This window comes from Bos indicus, chromosome 13 (assembly GCF_029378745.1).
Source record: "Bos indicus isolate NIAB-ARS_2022 breed Sahiwal x Tharparkar chromosome 13, NIAB-ARS_B.indTharparkar_mat_pri_1.0, whole genome shotgun sequence".
NCBI lineage: Eukaryota > Metazoa > Chordata > Mammalia > Artiodactyla > Bovidae > Bos > Bos indicus.
Genome location: NC_091772.1, coordinates 69,689,738 through 69,704,830, shown reverse-complemented (window position 1 = coordinate 69,704,830; position 15,093 = coordinate 69,689,738). Strand labels below are relative to the sequence as shown.

Genomic DNA, 15,093 nt, shown 5'->3' with positions numbered 1-15,093 from the left:
CCCCATTCCAGTACTCTTGCCTGGTAAATCCCATGGATGGAGGAGCCTGGTGGGCTGCAGTCCATGGGGTCGCTAAGAGTCGGACACGACTGAGCGACTTCACTTTCACTTTTCACTTTCATGCACTGGAGAAGGAAACGGCAACCCACTCCAGTGTTCTTGCCTGGAGAAACCCAGGGACGGGGGAGCCTGGTGGGCTGCCGTCTATGGGGTCGCACAGAGTCGGACATGACTGAAGCGACTTAGCAGCACCAGTAGCTAAAGGTAATTAACCAGTACAAGGTCCTCAGGATGGTGATTCCCACTTCACATACTCTTCAGTAGTGAGTAACATTTTCACAAGGGCATCTCTGTAGTGAAAATGCTTCTCCTTTCCCAGGGGGCAGAACTTAAAAAGAAAAAAGGACTTGTCTAACCTGAAAATGTACCTTCTCGGGCCAGCTCAATTAGGACAGGCCCATTCCTGCAGCTTGTCCTCCTTTGCTTCTAGTAAGTAGGCCCTGAACGCCTGGGAAGTAGTGAAAATGACTCCAAACCTCCTGACTATGCTACACTGGAACCCACCAGGCTCAGCCTAAGCTGCCATTGTTTCCAAAGGGTGTGGGCCTCTAATGGCCCCAAGTCCACACCTTGCCTGACCACAAAGGTATCAAGTGGTCACGCATCCTATTACTAATTCAAACGAGGGGCCTTTTTGTCTAGAATATCACTACTGACTGTGCTTGAAATGCATTGTCAAAGTGTAAGCCTGAATATATATATGCTCTTTAGAAGCCTTCCTGGTGCTATGTAATTGGCTCCTTTTTTTGTCCCATTATGAATTACTCCAAATTCCTATGTATATGAAAGCACAAAAATTGAGCAAGTGTTAAGGTTCAGCTATAGGCGTTATGAAAAAACAATGAACACTGTTTAAGAGGCTGAATTACTACAAAACTAATTATAGGCTTCATATGAATCAGAGTCGTCATTTGCTCAAGGTCACCCAACTATTGACAGTTGAAACCAAGTTTATCTAACTCAAAAGTCTGTTTCGTCAACTGTCTTTCATTCCTTCTTAAAATGTGAGGCACAATGGGAGATAGTGAACTTCAAATCTTACTCTATTCCATCGATTCTAAAACCTCAGTGTGTATCACCTGGCTGACTTGTAAAACCTAGATGGCTGAGCCCTAGCTCCCAGGGTTTGAGGCAGTAAGTCTGGATGAGGTCCAAGAATTTACATTTCCAACAAATTCCCAGACAATGCCGCTGCTGCTGATCAAGAAACTGCACTTTAAGAACCACTGCTCTATTCAAATCTTGCTACTTCAATCAGTGCCATCAGTAACTAAAGACCCCTAGTTTAATCCGAAAATAGTGAACTCCACAGGTTACATCCCCAGCATCCCACTGAACTATTCTCCACTTAACCTTCTAAAGCCTGCCTTAACCATCCTAGGGATGTTAGTCTGAAAACCACCTCTCCCTCTTTGTGCGCCCCCTTAGTCACCCAATCTTAAAAGATGACATCAGGATCAAATAGTGGCTAGTTAAACATGGAAGCAGGAGGATCAGAAGTTTGATGAGACACATAGTTAAACAGCTGCAAAGTCAGTTAACTATCTCTGCTATTTATTTAAATACTCGTTGAAAGGTAGAAGATATTTAGAGTGGGGATAAGTAACAAGCTTTTATAAACAGATTTGAACATACTATTCTGGTCCCTTTTAAAATATTCTGTAAATTTAATAGCTGGACCAATGGAGTAGTACCTTAATCAAATGAAACAAAGGAGACCTTAGCTAAATAAAACAGATCAATTTCTCCAAAGGTGATTTATGGGTTACCTGTATTAAAATCATTTCTAAATGTTAAAGGTATATTAAACATGCAGGTTTGTCAGTAGCACCACAACAGAATCAATTTCAAGGCAAAGGACCAGGATTCTGTAGTTTTACTAGGCACTCCAGGTGATTCTTATGCAAATTAGCTTGAGAACAATGAAAACAGTGTAAAGCTCTCAGTGTTCCTCAGGTGATCATCTACTAGTTGGTGAGCTAGGAGAGAGGGAGGATCCCATTTCACAACTAAACATTTGTCAGAAGCATCTGTATCGACCATATAAAATGAGATAATGCTCTTGCCCACTTCCTAGTAAGTAATGGGCAAACCATGTAAATTTCTCCAGCCTATGTCTATTCCTCCAGAATGAAAAACTGGAAGAGAACAATAAAGGGCTCAGTGAAAGCCAGAGACAAGTAGTTACTTCTGGCTTGGGTTTAAGTGTTGACTGCAGGCAGATTTCACTGGAAAGGAAACTGAGTATTAAGGCTATGCCTTCAACACTGAAACAGGCTCTGAGATGTTTCTAACCCCCAAGGAGTTTACAATACTTAATGCTTTCCTAAAAACAGGTAGGAAAATGGAGATGGAATACCAAATTCTGGCTTTCCCAGGTGGCACAGTAGTAAAGAATCCACCTGCCAATGCAGGAGATGGATCCCCTGGAGGAAGAAATGACAACCCACTCCAATATTCCTGCCTGGAAATTCCATGAACAGAGGAGCCTGGTGGGCCACAGTCCGTGGGGTAGTGACTGAGCGTGCACACACACCAAATTCTAAAGGCTAAAGAGGTATTCCTGGGTAAAAAGGAACATTTTAACAGAACAAAACATGATTATGGACTTGTGGGAGAAGAACACACACACACTGAACTTTTTTCTGGGAAATATGGTTGCTGCAGAAGGCATTTAAGAAAAGAAATCAAGTTTTCAATAAATACACTGAGCAAAAATTTTTTTAAACTTTACCATTTATTTCATGTCTTAGGTCAGGCAGTGTGCAGCATGCATTCCCAGCCAGGGATCGAACCAGAGCCCCCTGCACTAGATGTGCAGAGTCTTAACCCACTGGACCACCAGGGAAGTCCATGAGCAAAATTATCTTTGTTTTTGTACAACAACACCTACAGGCGTGCATAGTTACACATGTGCAATCAGTATGCATTCTGCTTGATAGTCCTCTAAGTCTTTTTTATGCACTCACTGTTTTCAATCACTTATAAAAATATTTCATCATATTGTACTTTAAACTATTCCCCTAAAAACTTGAGCTCAACACAAACTACTTGACATCTAAATTCCAGGAGTTAGCTCCAGTCCTAAATAAGCTCTTTAGCATTTTCCAGACTATCCAAGGAAAATTTTTAGCCTCTTGTTCACCCAACCAAAATCTCTTTCCTCACAGAGAAAACAAGCACATTTCTGCTAATAGACAACTTCCCTGACATTCTGAGATTAGGAGGATGCTAACATCTGTAAAAGATTATAGTTCTGTGGAAGTGCAGATTTTTATATCACACTGTACTTAAGGGAAGAAGGTGATTTGATTTTTAGGTGGAAAGAGTAATTAATTACGGTCAAACCATCACCTGCAAGGAGATCAAACCAGTCAATCCTAAAGGAAATCAGTCCTAAATATTCATTGGAAGGACTGATGCTGAAGCTCCAATACTTTGGCCACCTGATGCAAAGAACTGACTCCCTGATGCTGGGAAAGACTGAAGGCAGGAGGAGAAGGGGACAACAGAGGATGAGATGGTTGGATGGCATCACCGACCTGATGGACATGAGTTTGAGCAAGCTCTGGGAGATGGACAGGGAAGCCTGGCGTGCTGCAGTCCATGGGTCGCCAAGAGTCATACATGACTGAGCGACTCAACTGACACCATCACCAGCTGAATCTCTGATGAGGCCACCCCATCTGTCCTGGACTTCTGTACACTAAGGGAGTTAACTGGGAGACTTTTCAGAGTTGGGGTGTGTGGCCTTAGAGAGCTTTCAGTTTGAAAGTCAAGTGTAACAATCCGGCAGTTAAAGACTAGCCAATTTGGGCTTTTCCCTTTTTTTTGTTTTCTTTCCTGGTTAACTAAAACTGAAAATTTTGATGTTAAATAGCAAGAACTACTGTTGCTGCATCTATTCCTGCAAAAACACACTGATTTTAAGAATAAGGCAAAGTAAATCTAACCTTTAGTCTCAATCATTTTTCTAGTGTTCAAATCACCATACATAATACTACTATGTGCTCTGAACCTTTCTCTAAGGAGTTTAATAGCTTTTGTGTATTGCCCATGACACTTCATGGACTAACAAGGAGTAACAATAATAATGTCGCAGAGGTAAAGAATCCACCTGCCAATGCAGGTAGACGCAAGAGAAGTGGATTTGATCCTTGGGTCAGGATTCATTCCAGTTTCCCAGGACTTTAAGTACCAAGTCTAACCTCTAAGATTTCAGTTCTGCAAATTTAAGAAGATGGTGATTTCACAGCCTTTATTTCAGGCAATGCAGCTCAAGGATTTAAACTATTTCAAGCAAATATATGATTAGCCATAGTCATATGAATCTCCTGCATGGAATGTGAGTGTTTCCTGTCACTGTGGCAAATCTACCTGTTCAGGGAAACCTGAAAACTAATCTTCTAAAATTTATGCAGAACATGTGTCTGATACAAAAATATAACGGAAAATTCACAAACCTTAAAACTAGTTTATTCTTCTATTCCAAGTGAGAAAGGTATAATGAGTTTATAGGTATCCTAAAATTCTTTTCTCTAGAACAGTTATGAGTTTGGACACGTTTGGAAATCTAAGGTCCTAATTTCCCTTTTTTTTTTTAGGGAGAGGGAAAAAAAATCTCCTAGGATTGGAAATAAATGGAGACATCACTCTTTTTCATTGATAGTGAAGCATTAGTTGCCAGAAAGCACCTTCCATGCCCACTTACCCTGGTACAACAGGAGCCTTTGTACTGAGGCCCAATGAAAAATATGGAATCCCAACAGAGGAAGTAAGTATACAGGCATACAATTTACTAACTTCAAAGTATTTCTTCTGAGAACTCTATGGGCTTGTCTAGTTCATCTGTATTTAGTCACTACAGGTATATACTTTCTAAATGTTTGAATAAATGAATATGGAAAATTAAAATTTCTATTTGTAATTAAATACAAAACTTTTAGTTTCCTGGATAGATCTCTAAATACTGCCCCATCCCAAGAGCAAAGAGGTGAAAGTTATTCGCTGCTGAAGATTCTTAAACTGTACTTTATGAGAAACAAAGTGGTTTGCAGTCATGAAGCCAAGGCAAGTCAGTACACTCCTGAGTCCTACCCATCTCAGATTCACAGCAACACTATCATATTCAAGGTGCCCAAGTGACTCTTCCCTTGGGTAAAACCTCACAAACCCAAATTTAAAGAAAGTGAAGATGTTCCCTTTGTTCGGAAGACTACTCAAGCAATCTGTGAAAAGGTGCTTCGGTGTTTTTTGTTTTTGTTTTTAAGGACTGTCAAGGAACTCAAAATTCTGTTCTAAGTTTTTACGTTTCCGAAAGTGAACCTCACATACTATTTAATAGACTCAGTTTACAAGAAAAGGACTAAGACTCAGAGATTAACTTGTTCAAAGGCCACACTATTGAGCAGAAGTGCAAGAGCTCAAACTAAAATGTCCTTTCCACTATATTACGGCTACTTGATTTGGCCAGGGTTGGGGGGACCCTCCTGATCCAAGACTATTCAAATTCTCAATCAGAGAAAAATGATATAAAAGAAAGAGGTGAAAGCTCTGAAGACTTTTAAACCCAATCCTATCTTTGACGTGTTGACATACTGAGGGCAACAGAGCCATGCAGTATTATATTCACTTTCTCACTGTTTTTTTTTTTTTTTTTTCTTTTTTCCTATGTACTTTAAGAACCACACATTCCTGAGACGTTTATCTTTGCAAGACTTTATCTCTGAGACTCTTTAGACACTATGCTATAATTTTGATCCTACAAAATTATTTTCTCTGGCCTATCTTTAACTGAACATTAATTTTGAAATCTGCTCCTGTTGTGACAGTTCCCTGACAATCTTTTTGACCCATGGTGTAAGATCTCTTAGCCTAAACCTAGATATGGATACACCAACTTTTATTTTACAGTGATTGCTTAATAGTCAGAAGAGAGTCGCATACACCATGCAGTTTGGTTAGGTAAACTATCTACCAACTCTAGTCATGTGCTACTTACTGTTCACTGTGCAAATGTCAGAAGATTTAAAATGTTAACAGAGAATATCAGTGAAAGAAGTAAAGAGCCACCAACTCACTACTTCAAACCTAACATTCAAAATAAATCTCCATCTCAGAGCAGATGATGTTTGATCAAAGTTTAAACTTTAAAATATGGGCACAGAGACACCATCATATACTCATTTAAATCTCAGAAGTCTGTGAAGTATAGAAATACCATCCTTGTTTATAGATGAGAACACAGGGGACAGTGGGGCAAGTTTCCTAGTAAGAACAAGGACTTGTCTAGACGAAAATCAGAAAATGATTTCTATTCCAACTTTCTATTTTACCACAGCTGTTCAAGGGCATAGTATTTCCCCACAGGCTCCCTCTTCATCAACTACACCCCTACTTCAGTAGCAATCTGATTCCAGTCTTAATACCATAGCATCTCTTGAAGATGTAAGGGTCTAAGCTATCTCTACCAGCATATAATTAAGGGCAGGCTATGATACCTCATTAGAAGCTTACCAACTACCACCTGACTGGGATTTCTGGAATCTGGGCCAACACAGTATGCTACCAAAAAGGGGAGATGAGAAGGTATAAAAAGAAGAAGAAAATTTCCTTTTTTGGTCTCTGGTTCTCCCACAAACAAGTACTATTTTCACTAAATTCAGATTTAATGAATACAAAAAACAATGTCTACCAAACTCTCAAAATTAGTTTCCTTCCTAGCACTTACCTTCTGCTGCCCTCAGCTGACTGCAAAGAAATAACAGGGCTACCTTGCAGGAGCTGGGTAAAGCAAGGGGTCTTAGTCAATGAGATTCCCTAATCCACTGATCTTGAAATCTGCTAGATCAGTTTTCTGCCCAACCAGCATTTTGCCTACAGAGCTTTATAAATCTGAGCATTCACATCTGGTAGCAAGCTTAAAATCTGACTTTTCAGGTCAGTTCAGTCGCTCAGTCGTGTCTGACTCTTTGTGACCCATGAATCGCAGCACGCCAGGCCTCCCTGTCCATCACCAACTCCCGGAGTTCACTCACACTCACGTCCATTGAGTCAGTGATGCCATCCAGCCATCTCATCCTCTGTCGTCCCCTTCTCCTCCTGCCCCCAATCCCTCCCAGCATCAGAGTCTTTTCCAATGAGTCCACTGTTCGCATCAGGTGGCCAAAGTACTAGAGTTTCAGCTTTAGCATCATTCCTTCCAAAGAAATCCCAGGGCTGATCTCCTTCAGAATGGACTGGTTGGATCTCCTTGCAGTCCTAACTGGCAAAAAGGTATATTTCAGTGTACTCTAATGTAGGAATAACTTTAAACTTAAAAACTTTTTTTGTTTGTTTGTTTTGGTAAACTCCAAATAGCCAAGGATATCTCCTCCAAAGAAGGTTCCGGGCCTCTATCTTTCCTAGGCAGTGCTGAGAAAAATACAAGAAAATATCATCATGCCCAGGGATCTATTAAACTTGTTCTCAACAGCAAAGACAAATCCTCAATTATGCTGATTGCTTAAACACCTTTCGTTGAAGCTTATCTAGTGTCTCAGGAATGCTAATGAACTGAGTTCTTTGGTTCCTTAAATCCACAGAAATGTTAATTTCAAAGGATCAGAGAGGAATTTTAACAGACTGGTAGAGATGCACCTCTACTCAAATCTGTTGGGGAGGGCACAAGGGAGTTGTAAATAAAAATATTTACTATACATTTCAGAAAAATTCACAAGAACATACAGAAAGGTAAAGTTGGCAGGGAGATACTGAGTGGATCTAAAAATATGACAACAAATTCAAAACGAGTATCTACCAAAAAGAAATTTAAAACTTACGTTACCAATATCCCTTAACTAAAACTTAGAACATAAATGACAGATAAAGACACAATCCAAAAGTTGATAAAAGGTGGTCTTGCTTGATGATGTTACAATCTATGTACCCTAGATATACACTTGAGTCACTTCTCTCCCAGTGTGAAAAATATTTGGAATTTTTCTTGAACATACAAAATAATTATCATTTTAAATAAAACCTGCTGCTGCTGCTGCTGCTAAGTCGCTTCAGTCATGTCCGACTCTGTGCGACCCCATAGACAGCAGCCCACCAGGCTCCCCCCACCCCCCGCCCGTCCCTGGGATTCTCCAGGCAAATAATAATAAAAAATATCTACATGCTACTAAATCATTACAGCAAACTATAAGTCATTTCCCACAACACTACCAAAATACCATTAATATTTAACAGATACTCCACTATACGCTTCTTCCCACCTAATAAAACCCAGGCTACACCCACTGTCACCATACCACTCCCTCATCTTTATCCCCCTGCTCGGTACCCAGGCCCTACGCTATCAATACAGAGCACACTGCCTTCACCTAGATAGGCAGGTTGTAGGGGGAGGGCAAAGGTTGGCAAAAAGTTCTTCCATAACGATGGCCTCTATTTTAGATTTCCTACTTTAGCTACTGGCCTGAAGCCATGGGGATGGAAAGCTGCTTCACAAACTTCAATTTACAAGGCATGGAAATATTAAAGACTTCTTTCAACTATTACTACTCAAGGTTTAAACACGATGTAAAAGCTTCTTTTAAACACAATATCTCATTCACTTCTAAAGGACCAGATTAGGAAGTTCTTTCATCCCAAACTTTTTACCTTAAGAAGCCAAATTCTCAACTTCTTGCCCAAATGCCCTCATTTTGCAAAGTTAATGATTTCAGAAGTAATTAAGGGGCAGTCAGATCATCGTAACTATGAGATACAAAAATGTTAGTGAACTGACTCTCTTCCCTCTTCAAACGCAATGAATGGACCATATTCTACCTTTCTTTCGAAGACAGTTTTTTACTTCAGGAACCCACATCAAACACTCTTTCAAGCATTTCCATTGCCTCATTCGAAAGTAAATAATTACAGTCGAATCTATTTCTCCAAGTGAACCAAAAACTTTATTGGAGTTCAACATAGTTTCATATGGAAAAGATGCAATCCCTCACAAAACACCTCTGAAGAAATAACTTAGGATTTGAAGAAAATCAGTATTCGGCACTGAGTATGGCAAAAGTTGCTAAAGATCTGTAACAGAACATATGCACTCACAGCCAACTACTAACAGGCACAACTGCAGTATGTCTGAAAGAAATACATCCAGAAAGCACAACAGAAGCATTTCCCATATGATCAGCTACAAAAGATAACTGCTACTATCATTAACATACAACACAAACATATTTAGACTCAAAAGCCAGACTTTTTTTGCTCCACTCCTCCACACACATGTGGAAAACAAAAAACCCCAAAGGCCTAATTTTAAAATACAAGCTTTAAGACATGTTAAGGATCTCTGGCATTTGTATAAATGATTACTAACTCACTGAGATCCAGAATAAACTAATGGATTTCTCTTCAAATTCTCACAATTTCCCATTTTTACGCTGATGTTAAAGGAAAAGACCCAGATTTGATTCTTGTTTTGCTACTATTGGTTAAAATGAGATTCTGGAACAGATCCTGAATTCCTATTTTCCATTTTACTTATCCACTGGTGGCTCAGTTGGTAAAGAATCTGCCTGCAACGCAGGAGAACCTGATTCGATCTCTGGGTCTGGAAGAGCCCCTGGAAAGGGAATGGTAACCCACTCCAGTATTCCTGCCTGGAGAATTAACGGACAAGAGGAGTCTGGTGGGCTACAGCCCATGGGGTCACAAAGAGTCGGACACGACTGAGCAACTAACACACACACACACTTACCAAAAACAAGTATGGGTTGATTACAGTAAGCAATATCATCTAGTTTTTACTTTTCAAACCATGAGCTATTTCCGATTTAGTAACTCCTGGATATTGTCATTTTACCGGTAACTTTGGAATTTAAAATGTTTCTGAGTTCTGACATGTTGGTAATCTAAAAAGCACAGTGTTGACAAGCAATTTTGTTTCATCTATAAAGATTCTACAGCAGCTCACTAATTCTGAAAAGGTGCCCCCAAGGAATCTGGCTGCAGTGGCAGGAAAGACAATGTTTTGCTTAAGTGTTTCTGGATAGAGTAGGAAGATGTGCCAGATTTCAGTTGATGGTGCCATCAGTTTGGTTTTAAAAATGTGATGGGAATTTTCAGATAGCCCCATCATTAGCCTTTCCACCTGCCACCCCAACCAGTGCCCAACAGCACAGAAGTGTAACTATTAGCATCAAAAACAATTTATATTTAATTCCACCATCCAGTTTGAATCCACTAAACTAATTAGAATCAACACAAGATAATGTCAAACAATGATCCCATATGACATTTCTGAGAATAATCGCTGATGTCTGATGAAACCGAGCATTATACTCTACTCATGCCAAAGAGGGAAGAACCCTACAACTCCAGAGTAGATGGGCAAAAACTTCAAGCCCTTGAAATGGCAAAAGGACCACTGACTCCCAACCTGATGTTACCATTATCAACTCTAAAGACACTTTAGCAGTCTGCTCAGTACTGTAGTAATGACTCAGCTCCACTTGAACTAGTGTTACCAACACTTAGAAAGGAAGTCATTTCTCTTAGACAAAAAGTAGTCTTGTCTTTCATGATTTCTGCTCCCTGAACTCACAGCAATACTTTAAACATAATTCTAAGTATGTTTCAATAACAGACTTATTCCCAGCAGTTGAGTATAGGCCAGAATGTTCTAAATTCTACACAACAGCAACAGTTTCAACTATTGTAAAGAATGAACTCTAAAGGCAAAAAATCCTTTAAATCTTAAGAGGATGAGTGAGGGCAGGCAAATGAGGGATTTTTGTTTCAACATATGAAATTGACACAGTCAATCTGTAAGATGGGTTAGGTCCACTTAAAATCATGCTTAAGCAAACTCTTAATACAAAAATCAATAACAACTTCTCTGAGCATAATTAAACATTGATTTTTAAAAACTGTCTTCCATATTTACATAAATCAATCACTAGTTACCAGTGTATTACTTAACAAGCACACAGCTACTAATACCACATCTTCCAGATAATATTTACAAAGATAATACTCTGTCAGACTCTCAGTGCAGTGGGGAAGCAGTTACAGTGCTTCTTCTCATGAAGGAGCAGGCTGAGATAAAAAGCAAGCAAACTATCAACTTTTTCCCTCTCGCATTTTTCAGCTCTGTAATAAAGTAGAGATGTGCAGCTTTTAATTTTTTCATGTTAGAATCATATACAGCATGGCAGCTAAGCTTGTGAGCTCTGTAGTGCCCAACTCACTTCCTTGGGAAAGTCAATAAATACATCTAAGTCTCAGTTTCTTCTTCTGTGGAAAGAGAGATAATAGTACCTAATTCGTAAGGGTTCTTCCAAGGAAGAAATTAAACTAGATGATCCAACGGAAAGAACTGATGAGATTCATGCCTGCCTGGCAGACAGTAAACATTCAATAAATATTTAGCAATTATTGCTGTTACAAGTGAAAAAACACATTCTAAAAGTTTGATCTCTACAAAAATGGCAAAAATCTACCCAGCCTACAATCATTCACATATTCAATAGTTCCCTGGTTCCTCAGTGAGGTTAAATACACTACACTTTACTACTGGATACTACTGGATAGATTACTCATCCCAGTCTGAGAATCAAAAAGAACACGTCTTATGTATTAAGATCCTACCTTCCTCCAAGAGAGGTCAAAAGGACTTCTTCCATCCTCACCTGCCACATCCTTTCTCTGCTCCTACATCCGAAAGAAACCTATCTCACACTGTGGCTTTCTGAACTGCAGGGGCCTCACCTCCCTCTTTTAAAACTCAAATAAGGTTGGCTAAACACAGTTAAGAAATACTCCAAGCCCTGACACTCAGCACCTACTCTTGCACAACACCAAGCTCAGAAGCTCCCTCCTCTGAGAAATCTCCCCACCCCCAAAGTTAAATTCCCTAGTCACTCACACAGCATTTGGGGTACAGGTTTGCCCCAGCACCTACCTTATGATTAACTAATTGTGTCTCCCCAAACAGACTGAAGGCAGGAGCAGCACTGTGGGAGCCAAGGGGCTCAGCTCCAGCACTAAACACAGTGCTTTAGCACATACTAGGTGCTCAAGAAATGCTACGCTTTACCCAGATTCTCTCCTTGCAGACTACATCTCTTGCTGGATGCCCCACTTGGAAATCTGAACATAAGGCTGCTCTCTGTAGAGTAGGCTAACACCATGGACTGCTGATTACAACATCAGAAAAGCTAGTCATCAGCTTCTCCCATTGGAGAGGTTCCCGGAACCCAAATTCAACTGAGCAGGATTATGTACCATTACAATCAGTGGGAATTCCCAGCACAGAAGTTACCTTCTCCTTCAGCAGGACTGCTGAAAAGCTCGCAGAGTGAGCTTTTTAGTGGGGTAAGATTCACAGGGTAACTGAAGTGGAAATACTCAAAGAATAAATGCCTCGATTTGGCTGAAAGGGGTTCAAAAACATAAAGATCTGGCAAAAGCCAGTTAGCTCTCAATTCCTGAAAAACAGTCACTTCTGAAAAAGAATGAACAGGAAGCAGGGGTGGGTACTGGCCACTCTTTGTTTCAATAAATAAAATCTTTTTTTTTTCCTGCCCCACAGCCCACAAGAAATGGCTAACACACTAGGCCAGATGAGATGTTCAACAACCTCTCCTCTTGACAACTACACTAAACTACATTTCTAAAAAAACACTGCCTTAGGAACCTCAGCCCCACTGAAAAGTTCTGGTCAGTAATACTTTAATTAAAAAAAAAAAAGGAAATCAATATGCCTGAGCCCAACATTGACAATGGATGGCCCATAGAGGACTTGCAAACTTTCTGAAGGGAGGTACCACTACCTTTGCAAAGAACACAACTTGGGGAAAGCAACCTCAAAATACGAAGCACTCCACAAGGAGGGCTTTAGTTTTAGAGCCCTATTTCCTACCATAAACATCTTACCCGGGAAGGGGGAAAGAAAAAAAAAAGCAAAAAAACCAACAGTTGCCGAAGGGCAGCTTTCATTCTGGAAGCAGAAAAGGAAACAAACAAGAGAAGCAGTAAGCAGGACAACCCCTCAAATAAAGTTCTCTTTGGGCAAAAATAGTAACAATTCAGGCTCCCACCCTTCCCTCTGGTGAAGTCTGTGATTTATACGGCTTTGCTCCGCAGAAAGCTCTTTCTGGGCAGCTCAAGGAAGGAGCCGAGGGAGGGAGAGAAAGACACACAGGCACAGAAAGGAGAGGAGAGAGAAAAAGAAAATGGCGCAGAGACTAAGTCCCGACTGTCGACAAGGCGACTTTCCCGGGAGGAATCCGGGCCCGGAAAGACTGCCCGAGGCCCGGCGGCGGGCGACGCGGGGTCTCTGTAGCCCCCTCTTGGGATGGCCGCGATCTGGGGGGTCTGGGGTCCCCGGAAAAGGGGTCCAGAGGCGGCCCGAGGGGAACAATGGGGCCGGTGAGCGAGGAGCCGGGACTTAGTCTCTGGGACGCCATGTCTGTCCTCTACCCGGCTCGGGCCGGGCGCGGGGCCGGCGGCCGCGGAGTCGGGGGTCGGGAAGGGGGGGCGCACTCACCATTCAGTCGGAAATCCGCCTCGATCTGGGGAGAGAAAAGGAGGGACCATGAAACAACAGGCACATTCACCCCGCCGGCGGCGGGCAAGCGCGCGCGGCCGGGAGCCGGGCCCACCCTGCGCCCCCCGGGAAGAGGGGGGCCCCCGGGAACGGCCTGAAGGGACAGCCAGCACCCCCAAACTGTAAGTTGGCGGCTTCCGCCCAGGTCCTGGGGAGCCGACGTCCGCCGGCTGGCCGCCCCTGGCCAGGGGCTCTGGCCTGTCAAAGCAGCCGGGCCGAGGCCGGGGCCTCTGAGGCGGGGGTCGTGGAGGGCCGAGGCACGACAGGGGACCCGGGCGGGCCTGGCAGGGCCGTACCTGGGAATCGTTGTGGAGATGGTCCCCACTCATGTCGGCCGGAGCGGCGAGGGGCGCCGAGAAGACGCAGACGGTCGCGGCCGGCCTGTGCGGGCGGACAGGAGACACCCGGAGGCTCCGGGAGGCGCGGGGAAAAGGTGGTGGGGCGGGCTTAAGACTACCGGAACCGCTGAGGCGGCGACAGCGGCAGCGAGGCTGACTGACTGCCGGGCGGGCGGCGAGAGCAGACCCCAGCAGTTGTGTAACAGCCTAAGTTCGCATTTCGGCTCACTGCGCCTGCGCGGCCGCTTTTAAAAGCGACGTCGCTGACGTCAGAGACTCGCGGAAGGAGGCCGACGGTGGCGGGGCCCGCCCCCTCGCGCTTCCTCAGGGGGTACCCGGCTTTGCATCGCAAGCCCCGCCCCTTTGGCCCTCGCGCGCCTCTGCGATTTGCATAAGGAACTGACTCCTCCCACGGCCGCCCACCCGGAGCAACCTTCTCTTCCTCTCCCAGCTCCTTTTCTCGGAACCCAGATCCCTCCCCTGGGCAGTGCGCAGGCGCAGCCCGGACACCGCCTCCTGGCCTGGGCCAGCAGCTCGGCCACGTGGTGGGCCTTTAAAGGCCGCCGCGGGACAGCGTCAGACCTCGGCCGAGCTGGTATCCCAGACGCTTTTGCATCTTCCCGGAGCTGTAAATACCTTGGCAGCCGGGGTCCCCAAGTTTTCACCAGCTATTCTTCGCTCGCTAACCAGAACCCGAGGCTGCTTGGAGGAAGCCTTTGTCCAGGCCTTCCAACTTACGGATGATAGCGCGCCCACTCCTTAAAATGTATTTAAATAGTTCAACTCGCCAAAGGTCTGGTTTAGCCCCAGTTTTCTGCCCCTACGTGTAGTCCCGAGTAACAAGAGGCCTGATTTCGTTTGTGCGTTCTTCAATTATCCCTGAGCCAGGAATTGTGCTAAGAAAAGGAGTGGGGTAGGAGCCGAATGGAACCGAATCACGGGGTAAACACGACCTGACTGTGTACCCCGCTGTGTCCTTAGCGCGCTGCGAAGCATAGCGGGGAGAAATTGGAGAAAGAACCGCGGCTTATTGCGTATCTACTGTGCTCTCCGCTCTTATTTCTCGCAATAGCTCTGTGAGGTCGTCTATTTTGCTAAAGT

General features: G+C 43.1%; 1 protein-coding gene across 1 annotated transcript in view; it reads right to left on the bottom strand.

The window, feature by feature from the left end:
• TOP1 (DNA topoisomerase I) overlaps nt 1–14,221 on the bottom strand; it is a 95,758-nt gene extending 81,537 nt beyond the window's left edge. The window contains exons 1-2 of the mRNA XM_019972421.2: nt 13,951–14,221; nt 13,595–13,619 (exon numbers count right to left, since the gene is read on the bottom strand). Coding sequence (XP_019827980.1) covers nt 13,595–13,619; nt 13,951–13,983 — 58 coding nt within the window. The 5' untranslated portion in view covers nt 13,984–14,221. The remainder of the gene's footprint in view (nt 1–13,594; nt 13,620–13,950) is intronic.
• Between the last annotated feature and the right edge of the window lie 872 nt (nt 14,222–15,093).